General features: G+C 31.3%; 1 protein-coding gene across 6 annotated transcripts in view; it reads right to left on the reverse strand.

Moving 5' to 3' along the window:
- Positions 1-218: 218 nt before the first annotated feature.
- LOC127737808 (neurogenic locus notch homolog protein 1-like) overlaps positions 219-16,261 on the reverse strand; it is a 45,648-nt gene continuing 29,605 nt past the window's right edge. For 5 of the 6 annotated variants that reach the window (XM_052248740.1, XM_052248737.1, XM_052248739.1 and 2 more), the window contains 14 exons: positions 15,962-16,195; positions 14,266-14,400; positions 11,542-11,680; positions 10,641-10,762; positions 9,992-10,127; positions 9,310-9,443; positions 7,155-7,329; positions 6,064-6,185; positions 5,388-5,529; positions 4,752-4,891; positions 3,320-3,394; positions 2,484-2,594; positions 1,673-1,783; positions 219-773 (listed from right to left, as the gene is read on the reverse strand). In XM_052248740.1, the coding sequence (XP_052104700.1) occupies positions 439-773; positions 1,673-1,783; positions 2,484-2,594; positions 3,320-3,394; positions 4,752-4,891; positions 5,388-5,529; positions 6,064-6,185; positions 7,155-7,329; positions 9,310-9,443; positions 9,992-10,127; positions 10,641-10,762; positions 11,542-11,680; positions 14,266-14,400; positions 15,962-16,195 (2,111 nt within the window). In that variant the 3' untranslated portion in view covers positions 219-438. The remainder of the gene's footprint in view (positions 774-1,672; positions 1,784-2,483; positions 2,595-3,319; positions 3,395-4,751; positions 4,892-5,387; positions 5,530-6,063; positions 6,186-7,154; positions 7,330-9,309; positions 9,444-9,991; positions 10,128-10,640; positions 10,763-11,541; positions 11,681-14,265; positions 14,401-15,961; positions 16,196-16,261) is intronic. The other variant, XM_052248738.1, reaches the window with a different exon arrangement.

Raw genomic sequence — 16,261 nt, forward strand, 5'->3', positions numbered from 1 at the left:
TCTCTTTGATAATCAAATAACATCTCCTAATTTTATTTAGAGCACAGTGTGAATTATTTTTAAATCAATTGTTTAGTTTTGTTCTATAGATTTGTGCATTTAGATGGGTCATTTAACTTGATGGATATCACATTAAAAATTGTCGGATCGAATGATAAGGGAAAACATGTTCTGGACCATGTGAATGGATGGTAAAAAGCTAAAGAGATACACAAACAAGCAGTGCTTAAACTTTATTACATATAAATATAAAAAATATTCAATCTAAAAGTTAAAAAAAAGTACAGAATGAAAGTAAAACGTACTTATTGAAATAGAAAAAGTTAAAAAAAAATATGTTGTAATCATCAGTGGCCTTAAAAACCCCTCCCTATCAACTTCAAAATAAATATGAAAGTTTAAATAGAAATGGTAGCTCATACAGGTAAACAATTTCAATCAAGCAAAACTCTGTCTTGTGCACTTGCAGAATGATTTTGGACAATAACCTCGTTTGCAGTTGTTGGTACACCATTCATTGAATCCTCTTTGGTTTTCGTATATTCCTATTGAGTGGCATGTCAATGGATAACATCTACATAATTTGGATGGACAGTATCCATTGTTACATTTACGTGTACACCATATGTTTTTACGTTGCCTGTGTCTTCCAAAAGAACCTATGTATCGGCAACTCTTGAACTGTGAAACAGTTGTTGATGAATATGACTCAGTAGTTGCTGGTGTTGTGGCGGTTGTAATTCTAGTGCGGAAACTTGGTGTTGTTCTTTGATCTAAAACAATGAATACTTATTTCATATTTCTCGATTATTTTTCGGGATTTTTTATTTTCAAACAAAACTTAAAATTGAGAATAGAAATGGGGAATCTGTCAAAGAGACAACAACCCGACCATAGAGCAGACAACAGCGGAAGGCCACCAATAAGTCTTCAATGCAGCGAGAAACTCCCGCACCGGAGGCGTCCTTCAGCTGGCCCCTAAACAAATAAGTTTAAAAAACAAATATGTTCTAAAAAAAATTCAATTAAATATTCCAAACATCTTAAGAATGAAAATTTCAGTTATATGATGTATAATTGATTTCATGTAGTATGATAATGCCGACATTCTGTGTTTGAATTTTACTTTCCGATTCAAAATGTTAGTTATATATTTATTTTTTATATAAGAAATGGAAGCTCTTTTTTTATAAGAAATTAAGGCTCTGTTTTTATAAGAAACGAAGGCTCTGTTTTTTAAACGAAATGAAAGCAAGAGACAAATATATATTTTTTACCATGAAGCACTTGCTTTCATTTCGAATACATTTTGAAAAACAGCATCCAATTCTATATCAAATATTTTAAATCGAAAAGGTATCTAAATTATGATTAAAGTTGTTTTGTTGCAAGTCAACATTGTAGTCGTTTACTGCGAGGAAAAATGCTCAAAAAATATCACGCAAATATTTTCTTTTTTGTTTATTTATATTTTACAAATAATAGTATTTATTATTCCTGTGTAAAAGGAATTTGAAAGAAAAAAATAAGAAAGTTTCATAACAAGCATCTTAATTTTACACAAACTGTCATTCTTATTAGTTTACTTTTCTCATTTTCTTGCACTCAACTCGATTTTAAAGAAATTGTTTTCATCAAGCCTTGTGATGCATATTCTGAAAGCTTCTCTTACCTTGACAATGCTTTCCAGTATATCCGTGGTAACATAGACAGGTACTTCCGACATCATTTGTAACGCACGTACCTCCATTAAAACAAGGGTATTCTGGACATCCAAAATTACCTGCAAATCAAAATATTAACGAGCTTTTGTTAAGTTATAGGCAATAGTAATTTACCAATACTCAAATATAATAAACAAGATACAAATCAGAGTAAATTTTCCCTTTCCAACTGTTTTAATTTGAGCGCCACTAATGCGTCTTGTGTAGACTAAATGTGTTATCATCGGTTTTAATGATGTACTTAGGTGAAATTAAAAAAAAAAAAGAATTGAAAATTGATACTAGAAGTAAGAAGAGCATTAGTTAAGGAACAAAATAAGCTAAAAATATTGATAGGTTATGGAGCTCCTTTTCGAGATATTTGATTTTTTTTAAATGGCGGGAAAAAGGCTGAATAAATAAAGGCAACAGTAGTATACCGCTGTTCGAAACTCATAAATCGATAGAGATAAAAACAAATCCGGGTTACAAACTAACTGACTCGGACTTTTACCTTATATTTGCATTGGTATAAGTTGGGTCTCAAATCGAAAGAAAAGAAATCTCGAATCTACTTAAATTTTGGTAAATGACCTTTTATGAGCTATTGAAGTCTTATATGAAAAGACATAAAAGGTGTTATGGGGCAAAATATTTTACCGTGTATCGTAGGAAAAAACCACGGAGTGCGGAAATTTGACAAAAATTCCTAAACCTGACCTAAGTACATTCTTAAGACCTATTAGCATCAACAATATATATATAAAACATGTTCCTTACCCATTCCACATCTTCTGCCGAATAAATTACTTGGACAAATACAGCAATATCCATCAAGCTGCTGAACGCATGTTCCCCCAAAATAGCATGGTGAACTCTGACAGTCGTTTTCTAATACAACAATGCATAAATAACATCATTATGTGTATATATCATTTGTACATAAGCTATAACGGTGTTACTGTTCTTGTAGTATAAAATTTAACTAAATCATTAACAAATTTATCCTCGCCAGTTTCATGTTGAAGCAAGAATATCAGATAGTTTAACATAAAAAAGCACATTTTCTTTGCAAAGTAGAACACTACTCGTTATCCAGTAAAATGACGTTCAAGGCAATCTTGAGTTTTCTTTTCAAATGCAAATTAACTAAAAGTCATGACAGATTTTCTTCTGAAAAAGGTTAATCAACACCATTATACAGAATACTTTTAATATAATCCTTTAAGAATAGTTAGATTATATGCAATGATTTCTTACATCCATTAAGATGGACCAGCTTTGATAAATTAAATAGTTTACTTTTTTAAATTTACTCTATATGTTGTATATTTGAAATAGAAATCTTTACAATTTCTGATATATAAAATTGAAAGTAGTTATCTCAATAAAGCAAACATACTACAAATTATCTAAAATGTACGAAATTAAGTATTATTTTTTTATTGAACTATTCAGAGAGAACCATCTCTTTCATTACCTTTTTGTCAAAATTAGGGGAGTTAAAAATATTTGTTAACGGAAAGCAAAGCTTCTTTTACATTGCGTTTTTAATAAATGGTTTAAAATAATGTTACTGAAATGATGTGTGTATGTCATGTACAACTGATACGTACGTCGTTTTGTTTCTGCCGTAGTTGTGTCTGGCGTCGGTTCAAGTTCAGGTTCTGATGCAGTTGATTCAATAATTCCTACGAAAATACATACAATTTCAAGAATGCGATTTATGTCCGCTCACAAAACTTGAAATGTTTTTTTATCAGATATCTTCGCCTTTCAAATTCGTCAACTGGTCATACACATTTAGTTCATGGCAAACGATACAGAATATATCTTGATAATGTTATATACAAGAAAACCTACACCTTTAGTGCTTACTTTTCGATATATTTAAGTTTTATAAAGGAATGCATGAGTTAAAAAACAACTCTTTACGTTTCAAGACTTGACGGTTAAAAAACACATCTTTCAAATGATCATCCGTTTTATTTCGCAAAGTGTTCCTTGTATCATATGCATGTCATTCAAAGTTAAAATTGAACGATCAGAAATTATACACCTAATCGTTACAGTGGACTGTAAATATTTTTCCTTGCGAACTTTAAATGCATTTAGAAAAATATCTAGCATGTAAAAGCTATGCCATGACCGACATATAGCAATTGATTCCATTGAACAAATGCTAGGGATCCGTCATTTGGATTTTGCTAGGGTTTTTCATATGCGAGTAACAATTTTGTGTCATGAGTTGATCCATCATATTCTTTCTTTTCCAATACTGATGATTGTTTTCCTTACGATTTTAATAAACACTTTTATCTGTAATTATTTATTCTGAGAAATTCACCAGATTCGAAAACCGGTAACCTGTTTACTGTAATTCGTGATAGAAAAGTAACGAGTTGGCGTATGCGTACAACATTATGATCCAACATAATTCAACTCTCGTCAAATTTACAAAATCAATTTGGCGACAACAGTGTCATTTCCTACAATTTTTGGATGCATTATTATCTGCCTCTGTTACTGGGTCGTACACTCACCAGACTTTTAAGGGAAAATTATTAAAAGTTTGTTCTTTAAAAAAACTAAAAAGACCTCAGAATTTCAAAACATGTTACAATTTATAGCAGGTACATGGTGCTGAAAGTATTTCAATGTTCAACCACAAGATGTAACCGGCCTCTTGCATGCATTACAACTTCTCGCTTTCATCCAATGCTTATTCACCGCTACGCTCTTCTTTTTAATAAACATGTACACTGAATGCAAAAACATTAAATGTTAAATGCATATAGGGATGACCTAAAGCCTTAGATAACTAAGTGTTCTGTTCCATTTTCGTTCTCATATGTCCCTTTTAACTAAGTTGGCTTTGCATATCTTACCTGTTATAGGTAAATTATTGGAAAATGAAATGTAGGGATAATCTTTCCACATCAACGTAACCTTTTACATTCACCTTAGACTTGTAGTTTGGTTTATACAGCTAGGCAAATAAAACAAAAAAATCTAAATTTTCATTTTTGTCAGTTAAAGAAAACCTACCAGATAAAAGATCACAATTAAGTGCATTGTTTAAAGGTATGAAGGTCTGTCTCATATAATTATACATATATGAGTACCCTTTCTGGTCGCAAACAGTTTCTGCTTTGGCCAAAAAGCATGTAGTCCAGCTTGTTCCTAGCCTATCAAATAAAGAATCATAACACTGTTATGCATTTAAAGTTATTTATGAACTTGTGAATTTAGTTTTAGACTTTTAACATCTTGATAAATCCCAGACTCATGAAATTCTAAAATTTCTTTATAGTTTCATTTACCACTATCAGTAAATTGAGTTCGAGTGTTTTTTTAAAGATTTGGAATTATTCAAAATTTTGTTGTTATGCCTCTTTTGTTTTTTGTTAATAATGTAATTCTTTACGAATCTGATAGAGAGTCAAAGAATTAAATTTGTTCGGAGTGTCTCATTAGTTCGTCAAACAATTTTAGCAATTTAAAAAACAAACATTAAAAAACCTATGCTGAAATCTCAATGATACATCTGCATAATATAGTTTCAAAAACACTGTATTTGTAAATGCACGCAACTTTGTGATAAATGTGTCTTCAATCAGAGATCTTATCAAAACAAAAATACGAACTAAACTGTGAGTTACTTGTGAAACATTATTTCGGTACCTGCAAAATTCGACGGTGTGATTAAAGACGCTTTTCTCTCCCAAGATGTATGGTGTAAACTCTTCTGCTATTCTGTTCGTACAGTGTGCAGTAACATTAACCATTCCCAATCTCTGTATACATCCGATGCTGTTCAGTAGTGCTGTAGGAAAAATATCTTTTGATGTAGTTAAGTTTACAACACATTAAGTGTTAAATTAGTGTATAGTATAGAGATATAGTGTATTTTACAACCAATCATTGTGTTAAATTGTAATTCATAGATGTGTACCAATTTCGTGATTTTTTCAGAATGAATACGAAACCAACTTTTGGTTATGCAAATATATACCAAAAAAAAAAAAACGTTTTTCAATTTTAATATGAAACTTTGAGAAATCTAAAAAGTCTTTTCACATAACAAGCCTATTATACATCTTATTTATGAATTAAAAATCACAAATGACCTATGCTCAATATTTATTTAATGCATAATTTCCAAGATTTTTGTTCTTTAACATCCTCGAGCTTTTCACTTGAATTAGTGAATGTGCAATATATTGTAATTTTGATCAGTATATAGCAATGTCACTCGAGTTAAATCATAAAGCTTTTAACAGTGAAATGTAAAAAAATAATGCAGTATAAACGAATTAATTGTGTTCATGATGTTTTAATAAACATATGATGTCAATACCATTTCTATCTGTATTACAGAGGTATCTTGAACCGCTCAAAACAACATCTCTCAGTAGACGGATATCTTTAGAACAATAATCCAACTTTGTTCCTATGCACAAATAAACGCGTTCAAGACTCCTGTGGAATATAAAAAGTGTTCTTTCAAAATTTTGGATTATATTCTACAGGTTGCAACCTGAAAAATAGTGTTACTAAAACTGTATTCCAACTTGCACAAAATGATGAAAAGGAATATTATTTAACCCTAGAGGATAAAGAAAAAAGGAAAAGGAAATTGTTCTTGATTTGTTTATAACGTACGGTACAAATTTAAGTGCTTAAAATACATTCCCGGAAAAACCTAAATAATGTAAATCCGAGACGATAACATGAAGATGAAAATGTAACTTAACCAATAGCTTTTTAAAACGCAGGAACATTTGTTCACAGCCAACTTTGCCTGAAGACAGGAACAGATATTATAGCATTATTTATAACAAAGTTTCTAGGAGAACTTCTGCTAGGCGGAATAAATATACGCTGACATCCCAAGTCAGAAGCTTATTATTTGGTGGTTGTCGTTGGTTGCTCTCTGATTTATTTGTTCTTCGTTTTTCTGTTTCATCATGACTCAGGCTTTGAATTTCTTGTGTTTACACATTTTGTTATGTCGGGCCATTTATAGTTGACTAAACAGTATACGCGTTTACGTTGGAATTTGTCATTCCTATAGATATTTTTTCTACTTGATTAATGTATATGAAATGGATTCACGACATTTGAACATCGGTCAACTTCTGTTTTTGTTGTTTTATCCTTTTGATGATCCTCAGTTGTTTCGATAATGTATGAACAAAACGGAATACCAATTAAATAAACATAAATTATTTTTTTACAACATAATGCATTCTAGTAACCAAATTTTAAGATCCTTGGGACGTTAGTATTTTTGGCTTATTTCGCGTTTGCAAAACGCACCTGTTCCCCTTTCAGCCTGTTTTACACATCAAACTATTAATATCAAGGACAAACTGCGTTTATTGATGAAATTTTCAAAAATAACAACAAAGGGATTTTTTGAGTTCAGTAATATATAAATATACTCGCCCACAAAAGCTTTCAACATCGGTTATATTTGTAAAACTCGCAGTAACGAATCTCTGGATTGATTCAGTTCCTACTGTTTTAGAACATTGAAGAGCGCCCATGAAATCACATTTTCCTGGTACCTGTGTTATAGATTGTGTCACAGGAGAACTGATTGTAGGATTTGAAATAAATCCTATAAAGAAAAAGATATTCAGAGCATTTATGTTTATCTGATGGCTACATTTATTCCTATTAATATACATAATTATGTAAATTTTTTCAGGTAAAATATTTATCAATGATTTTTAAATACACTTTTCATGCTTTTTCGTTAAATAATGGCAAAATGATATGATAGGCTTGTAACTACATAAACATGAGTGTCTGCTTCACTTTTTAGAATGTTCTTACTAAGATCTTTTCCCAAATTGAGTTGATTGACAACTCAATACTATGAAAAATGATGTCTGATTTCCTGCTTTAAACATCGCATACGTATATTTATGTGTAACCACCATCAGATACAGCCAATACCAATCATTTATCATAGCTGATACGACATCCCTGAGCATAATCTTATTATCACTATTGCAGAAACTACTCCAGGAAAGTAGAAGAACCCGTAATAAAGATACTCCCGAGTTAATCTGATCTCGACATTGTGTCACTGAAGATCTATAATAAATAACACATGTACACTACTGTTCATCTGACAATATTTCTGGTTTCTTTGAAACTTGCTACTGATTATTTTCTTTGGAACCGTATAACAAATTGTGCATACATAGCTGGTGATTAATCCTATAGTCTATTTAGACGAATTCCGTTGGTGTTTATCCGATACGAAATTCGTTATTTTTATTTCCATAGAAACTGTGGTTTGATTGCCTTATGATACAACTATCCACCTTAACCCAAATGACGAGGATGTAAATATTTATAGGTCACTGTACGTCCTTTAAAAAAGAGCAAATTCCTTTTTGTATAGTAAGCTATAAATGGTCCCGGCATGACAAATTGCGAAATAATTCAAAAGAGAGAACCAACGGCCTGATTTATGAGACTATATGTGCATGCATGATGAGGAAGATCGTATATTGCCCTCTGAATGTGTTTTGCTTATTTGTGTTTTTGGGTTTCATTGCCGTATAGCCCACATCTTCCTTTGTTCTTTCATAATAAATTTTGTCACTGTAAGACATAAATTCCGCATGTCATTTTTTATTTCAAGTAAGGCAATATTTCAGAGTTTTAGTCGTCTAGTTCAAGCATTCACAGACCGTTGCCAGTAATTTGACGGGTGAACTTATTGCCTTTTACTTCCTCTAGCTCCAAATCTCACCTTACATATTATGTATTCGGATTATTAACGCTTCTCCAAGAAATGTGTCTCTATAAAAAGTGAGAGAAAAAACCTTTTGCTACAATGAAGATCTTTAATGAAACCTTTAGAACTGCTTAATCGTACAAACGTTCATATCCGTAAATTCTTAGGAGTATACTCACATTGAAAATATGAGTAACATGTTAGAATTGCAGAATTTGGGTAAGAACATTTGGAAATACATTATAAATGCAAACAAAAGCTTTTCGTCTGAGTGTTAAACATGAAACAAATAAAAATATTTAAAAAGGTAAAAATGCAAATTAATCTACAATTAAACTATCCGAAATCAATTACCAAAATATGTGCAGACTTTTTAGGACTAAGGTACAAAGTCAAAGAAAAACAATGACTCCACGACACATAAAAATAAAGGCTGTGCTCCATAACTAAACTACAAAATGGGGTTGAACTTATTTTCAAAAATTTCCCTTTTCGCCAATTTCATTGAAATATAATATATCTAAAGGGGACAAACACTAAATGGTATATATAAGAAATAGTGAGATATTTACCTATCGAAAGTAAGGCTTATAGAACCGTAGATATAAAAACTCTACAAGACTCACAGTGCTATTTGATCTTGATATGATTTGTACCTTATAAAAACATGTCACTGAGGATATTTTTATGTTGGTACCTTTATGTTAATATAACTGAATGGATAGAAGTCTGTTACACATTACATACTTTACAATAAATATATATATAGTTTTAGTCTTGTATTTAATACATGTAAATGAGTTGTTTTGCCCTTTACAATGATAACACCTGTATTGAAAAAATTACCTGCATTACAGTGAAGATTGTCTATAACTGATCTCAACGATTCATCAATAAACGACTGCATGTATATTAATGCATATTGATTACATTCTTTCTTTATAGGCTCAATCATACAGGATCTCCATGTCCTAAATAACCTACAAATAAAAATGAAATCTGATGCCGACTTCCTTCAATAATTCTTCATACAGTTTTTGGTCGCTCTTGCACTTTAAACGAAGTCTGTGAGAAAAGTATATACCTAGTATGCATGTGAAGTTCATATAAACTAATGATATAACTCGTTTAAGAGTTTTTTATTAGATCAATTCATTACTACAGATAAGCATTTTGAGTACATAATATTCATCAGTATCGATCGTTTAAGTCAAAACAGTTTGAAGCTGGCAATCAATTACCAAGTTGAAAAACATGGATGGATCTTTCTTTCCTTTTTATTTTAATCTTATATCTAAAAAACATCCCACTGAAGGGCTTTGATAATTGGATCATATTTTTACTTGCAACTGAGGGTATTGCATTTAAAATACATGTGTATAAAATACATATGAAAACATCGTTTATAACAAATAAATAAACAGTTTATGTAATCAAATTACGAAAATTAATTGTAAATTTCAGATTAAATCACTTTTATTGATTGTTGATATCTATATCATTTCTCTATACAGATAAAAACACGTACCCACATATTTCATCCCTACTTTCGACCAAAGAAACATTCTGTACATTCGGGAAATCCTGGATTAGATTCAATGTACACTGTTGCAAATCAGATAGAATTGTTGGATACGTAAAACAGTGCCTGTTATGTGTGAATCCTATAGATTATATAAAAATAAACAGATTGTGCTTTATTGGGTTACATACGCATGTAAAATTTTATAAGAGAATCTAGACATTATAATTGTATAATATGGCATTTTATCTTTTCAACATTTCAATTAGTTAGTTAAACCAATCATGTTAATCAATCCTATTTGATGCGTTTACTTTCAATAATACAAACAATATGCATATAAACAACAAATAAAACGTTCAAACAGGTTAAGCAATAAATGAACATAACACTTTATAAATTTCGTCCGTCCGAAGCGCTTAATATGTTCATAACCAGTCATGTGCTCAATCCTATTTGATGTTTTGCCTTTTTTGATATAAAATCTTTTCAAGACAACTAATGGCTTTTTCACATTTATCTTATCATATTTCACAAATGATGAGATTATTTTCAGTAATTTATTGATATAGATATTGCGAATCATATTAGTCTTTCTATTATTTATCATATTTGTTTTGTTTATTATTAATCGATTAAATATTGAAATTGATACCTTGCTTGCCTGTATTACAGATATATCTTGCAGAGGTGACGACAGTCGACAAAACAAGTTTAAGACCATCACTACAGTCTTGGAGTTTGGAATCAGTACAAAAATATATTTGATCCAGTACACTAATACAAAAAACATAAGTACATATTATATTTGATTTATAGGTCGAAGAAAACGCTTTTGATTCTAATAAGATTAATGGTAGCAATTCTACTGCGCCAGCATTTCGGCAATTAATGTCTCTTCGATGGTACTTGAAGCCAAAATATTTTAAAATCCAAAACCTAATACAAACTTTAAAGAGCTGATTAATCCAAAAAAGGACCAAAAGTGAAGCCAAATCAGGACAAGGAATAAAGCTATGCATAAGTAAGATACATTCCTTAATTTTATATAATTTACAAAATTTTATACCAGCAAATTAATAAACCTACTTAATGACACTTTATTGTCCGTACGAGTGTCGTTATGCATGTTATTGCAAGTAAATAAACCTGAAAAGTAATAATATGGAGCTAATCATGTGCTGGAGTTCGCTATTTTTGTTAATACTTTTTCTCTCAAGAAATCCTCAGGATTTTCATTTATATTTAATATGGCAATTAAGAAATTTTTGTACCGTGTATTTTAATTCACAAGTATTATGTACATGGTACTCATTTAGGATATGTATAAAATGATACGACTAATTAATTAATTATTTGACATTGAATTCCCATGTAAAATAATTTCATAATTTTAAAATTCGATAACAGGAGTGATAGCTTGCCCATAAACAAACCAATATTAGTATTGTTTTAACGCATAACATAATTGAAAAATAGATATAATAGTATTTTTGGTTTCTTTCAATGAACTGACTGACATAGTAAGTATATTAAAAGAGTTGTAATATTCATACCTGCATACATGATCAATATTTAAAGACGTAATAACCGACAATCTTCCTTTCAATAAATCTTGAACCCATGATTCTCCGACATTTGAGATACACTCATCTATCGCGGTGTTACAAACGGCTGGTTGCTGTGTTTGCTGTCCTGTATAATGAAAACAAAATATCGTAAACTGTCCTCACACAACGCCAATATTGGCAATGCTTTATGTTAACTGCTCAGTATGAATAGATCATAGATTTGTCTCAATTTCGACACACAATTCTTGATCTGCCACTTATACATGTGTGAAATTAGTGTATAACAGGACCATTTTATAAAGCATATAAATCTCGTAACGTTGCTAATGGACGTCAGAACTTGGTAATACGAACACAGACGTAACAAATCAAGTTGTGCAAACTTTCAAGCAGTTACAAGGGAAATAGTTATAGTATTTATAAAAGAACGTATAATCTTTTTACAGGGCAGAGATATAGGCAAATGCAAACTTTGGTAACTTTTCTATTACTAATGCGCTCTGAAAATAAAGTAACTCATATGATGCCATACCGAGGTAGTTGCATTTATAATATGATAAGATGCAATTCCAATAAGGTTAAAAGGGATAGTCAACGTTTCCATTTGCAAGGTTTGGTTGTATTTTGCTTTTATTTTTTCACATATAGGTTAAAAGTAGTACATACATTCTTTATCATTATATCTATTAATAAATGAAAGATTCAAATTAGAAAATGAAAGATTTATAAACCTCTGTTTTACAGAACAAACTAGCATTAGTTTGTGAAAGAGGGTCTTCAGAAATACTGTGAAACTGTTTACTCGCGTATTGGTATTAACCATATGTGGATTCTTAAAAATTCTAAAGAACTTCTGGATAATTTTAAATCTCGGTCTTTTTCTGAAATTAGTTCTATCAAAACTTTTTGATTTTTCAACCCTGTATACCACCATTCCCCATGTGAAATTGAAAAATCGCCTAAAAAAATAATCAACAATGCCTTTCAACATAAAAATGGTAGCATACGCTATAAATGTATTACTTTGGGATACCATAAGGCATATTTTGTTAATAGCGAACAAAAGAGTAAAACATGCTACACTGAGGAACAAGTGATCAGTATGCTGGAGTTTCTTATCGACAACATTTTTGTTGAATTTGGAGGTAGACTTTTTCAACAAATTGTCGGCATTCCTATGGGAACGAACTGTGCGCCTCTCCTTGCCGATCTCTTCTCATTTTCATATGAATCGGAGTTCCTTCAGACACTTGTCAAAAACAAGAAGATCAAAGAAGTCAGATTATTTAATTTCACTTTCAGATATATTGATGATGTTCTTTCCATTAACAATCCGAACTTTTCTGATTGGGTTACATTAATATATCCCCCAGAACTAGAAATTAAAGAAACAACAGACACGGCTTCCTCTGTCTCATTTTTAGACTTATACCTCGAATTTGACATACACAGTCATCTCAGTACCAGAATCTATGACAAATGAGACGATTTTAATTTTAAAATTATCAATTTCCCCCACCTTAGTAGCAATATACCAACTTCACCTGCATATGGGATATACATTTCCCAACTTATTCGGTATGCAAGAGCTTGCAGCTCATACTCAGACTTTGTAAAACGTCACCAGTGTCTGAGCAGAAAGTTGATGAACCAGGGATATGTCAAAGAACGTCTCGTCCCTTTTCTAAAAAAAGTTCATCGAAAGGTACCAAGACCTTGTTGATAAATATTCCGTATCAACTTCACAGATAATACATGATAGTCTTGAAGTATAGATTCTGCGTACTGACGCTGTTTATCATCTTAATAACGTGTTGGAGTGTTCTATTGTTTGTCTTTGTTAATGTTACTTTTGCTGTTTGGTCTGTTTTTGGTGATATACATTTGACGTGGCTCTGTACTTATGCATCCCGTCATTGTGTTGTTTGTATTATTTTTCATTTTCACTTGTGTGCTTTGTCCGTGTGACTTTTTATGTTTCTTTGATACATATGACGTGTCTCTGTACTTTAAACATCCTGCCATTGTGTTATTGTTCTATTATAATTTTTGCATACTTTGAACGACAAAATTATTTTATATCTCTACCTGTGTGACGTTTACATTCTGACGTCAAACACGCGATTCTACGCCAGAGTTAATGTTAAAATTACGATTCGGTCCCAGTGCTTAAAATACCTCGATACTTTATGGGTTGATTTGGCATACATAAATAAAATACAAAAATAAGTAAGCAATGAACGAGGTTGTTAAATGTGATATATGCTTTTTTGTGCTTCTTTGTTAAATATTTGTTTGTTTTTGTTGTGATTAAGATTGTGACACGGTGTTGCTGCTGTACCCCTATTCTGACATTTTTTAACTACTATTTCTGTTTGTTTTACTCACGCATCGTTGTCAATATAATGGAATTTGATGCAACTGTCATACAAGTGAGAGGTTTAGCGCTATAAAACCAGGTTCAATCCACCATTTTCTGCATAAGAAAATGCCTGTACCAAGTCAGGAATATGACAGTTGTTGTCCATTCGTTTGATGTGTTTGTGTTTTTGATTTTGCCATTTGATTAGGGACTTTCCGTTTTAAATTTTCCTCGGAGTTCAGTATTTTTGTAATTTAACTTTTTTTTGTAAGTTATCAAGTAGAAATTTCAGATTATTGCATTAACCACAAAGTTTGAAAAGTGAAATTGATAAAACATGTAATTACTTGAATATGTTATTGTGTTAGATGGTGTTGTTGATGATTGTATCCATGGTGGTAATGAGGAAATACAATCTTCATTGGGATAATAGTTGCAGTCATCACCCAGGCCTGCTAATGGTCCACATTCATTGTAAACAGCTGCAAAAATACAAAATACATAGGTCTTAACAATGTATCGGCTACTTAGTTTGAACTTAAAAGGATACACTATATTCGATAGTAGTTTTCTTCACATCTTTGTTTGATTGAAGAACAAAATGACCGGGTTAAGTATTTTTAGGTCAGACCACCAAAAATATAAAAAAAAATGGACAACTTTTCAGTCTTCTTAGACATGTTTCGATAACTACTCAGTCCAGCATATTTGGGATAAAGCACGTACAAATATTTTACTAATGAATTGTATTATCACGGTTGTAAAGTTGATGTATATTTTGTTTTGATGATTATTATTAGAAAAACGCTATTCTAAAATGATTTTTTAGACATTACTTAGATTCTGTGAAAATTTGTATGATCCTGATTTAAAGATAAAAAAAAGCAAAGTTGAAACAGTGCACCGTTTCTAGATTTGTCATTAGGTTTTGTATGTAAAAAAAGTTATGGAATAACAGCTCAGTATGGCATTTAAAAGATCTCATTCGTTTATACAGTGAATTAGTCAAATTTTAACAAATATTTGGATTTTGATATTGTATCGCAAACGTTCTCATCATCAAACTTTAATGTATAGTGATTGTATGGTTTTTCTATACTAGATAATAAGACGCACACCACCTATTCTTGGCCCTCATTCCTATCCAATTATTTTTTTTTACTTCCAAACATTTTACGGCGGGCGAGATCAATATACTGTTATTTATACACCGGACTGTACTGGTTACCGGAACTTTGGATACACCAAACCAGGTACTTCATAATTGAGAAACAGGCAATATGTGCCCTCATTTTTAGAATTCATTCATACATTTTTGTATTATTCAAAGTTATCAGTCAATATGTATTCTTCAAGGATCACCAACCATTCACCTTTCATTTGATACCTTAATAACTTAAATATATTCTATTTAATATACATAGTATTATATTTAAACCTATGTGTAGGAACGTTTTTGTTTAAAATATGTACTACTTTCCAGTATTTTCTTGTTTGACCTGGCCCGATTTGGTGGTGATACATCTTACAAAGTCTATCCGAATCATTTTGCAAAGAATTCCACTCAAACCGGTGCTAGGGGTGAAGTGAGAGGTTTTTTTTTTGCTCCGTGTTGAAGGCCTGGCTGTGACTTTGAGATGAAGGTCAGCAATAAAAGCGCTGTTCCTTTGCTTTTTGTTTGTTTTTTGCTGTGCATGTACTGATTTTGTTTCATGGATTGATCACCACATATCCTTTGTTTTTCTATTAGATCATTTGGTAGCAGAAATCATCAAAAGTATTATGCAAAGATGATCATAAAAGGGGTAAACTCGCATCTGTAGACGTCTGGTGTACAACAATAATAGCTTGGTATCTTTGATTGCCTATAGCCTTGATTGCTAAATGATCTAGGTCGCTAAACTCGGTGGATTTGCCACTTTGTCATACCAGAGTGAATGAGAATCCTGCTTAGGAAATGACAAAAATTGGCTACCGAAAGAATGCAGATATAACATTGTCAAAACTAAATAATTTAAGACGAGGAATATCTATATATATTACCTAAACAGAGTTCTTTACATGGAAGTTCTATCTTTCCATTTTCACACTTTGGAAAGAACGAAGAACAGTAGAATAGGGTGGCATTATCGGAACAACTCATATTCTCCTTAATGATGTAATTATTGAATGTGTCTAATGCAGCTTCTTGTGTGTACTGGGAGAAAAAGTTCGGAAATGTCGTCTTAGTTATACCAAATTGACGACAAACATCAGCCTGTACCTCTTCACACCGTCCTAAAATGAACAAAATGGTGTGTAAAGTTTTTTATCTGCGATGAATATGTTTTTATTCATGAAATT

The sequence above is a fragment of the Mytilus californianus genome, unplaced genomic scaffold, assembly GCF_021869535.1.
Source record: "Mytilus californianus isolate M0D057914Y unplaced genomic scaffold, xbMytCali1.0.p SCAF_4, whole genome shotgun sequence".
Classification (NCBI taxonomy): Eukaryota; Metazoa; Mollusca; class Bivalvia; order Mytilida; family Mytilidae; genus Mytilus; species Mytilus californianus.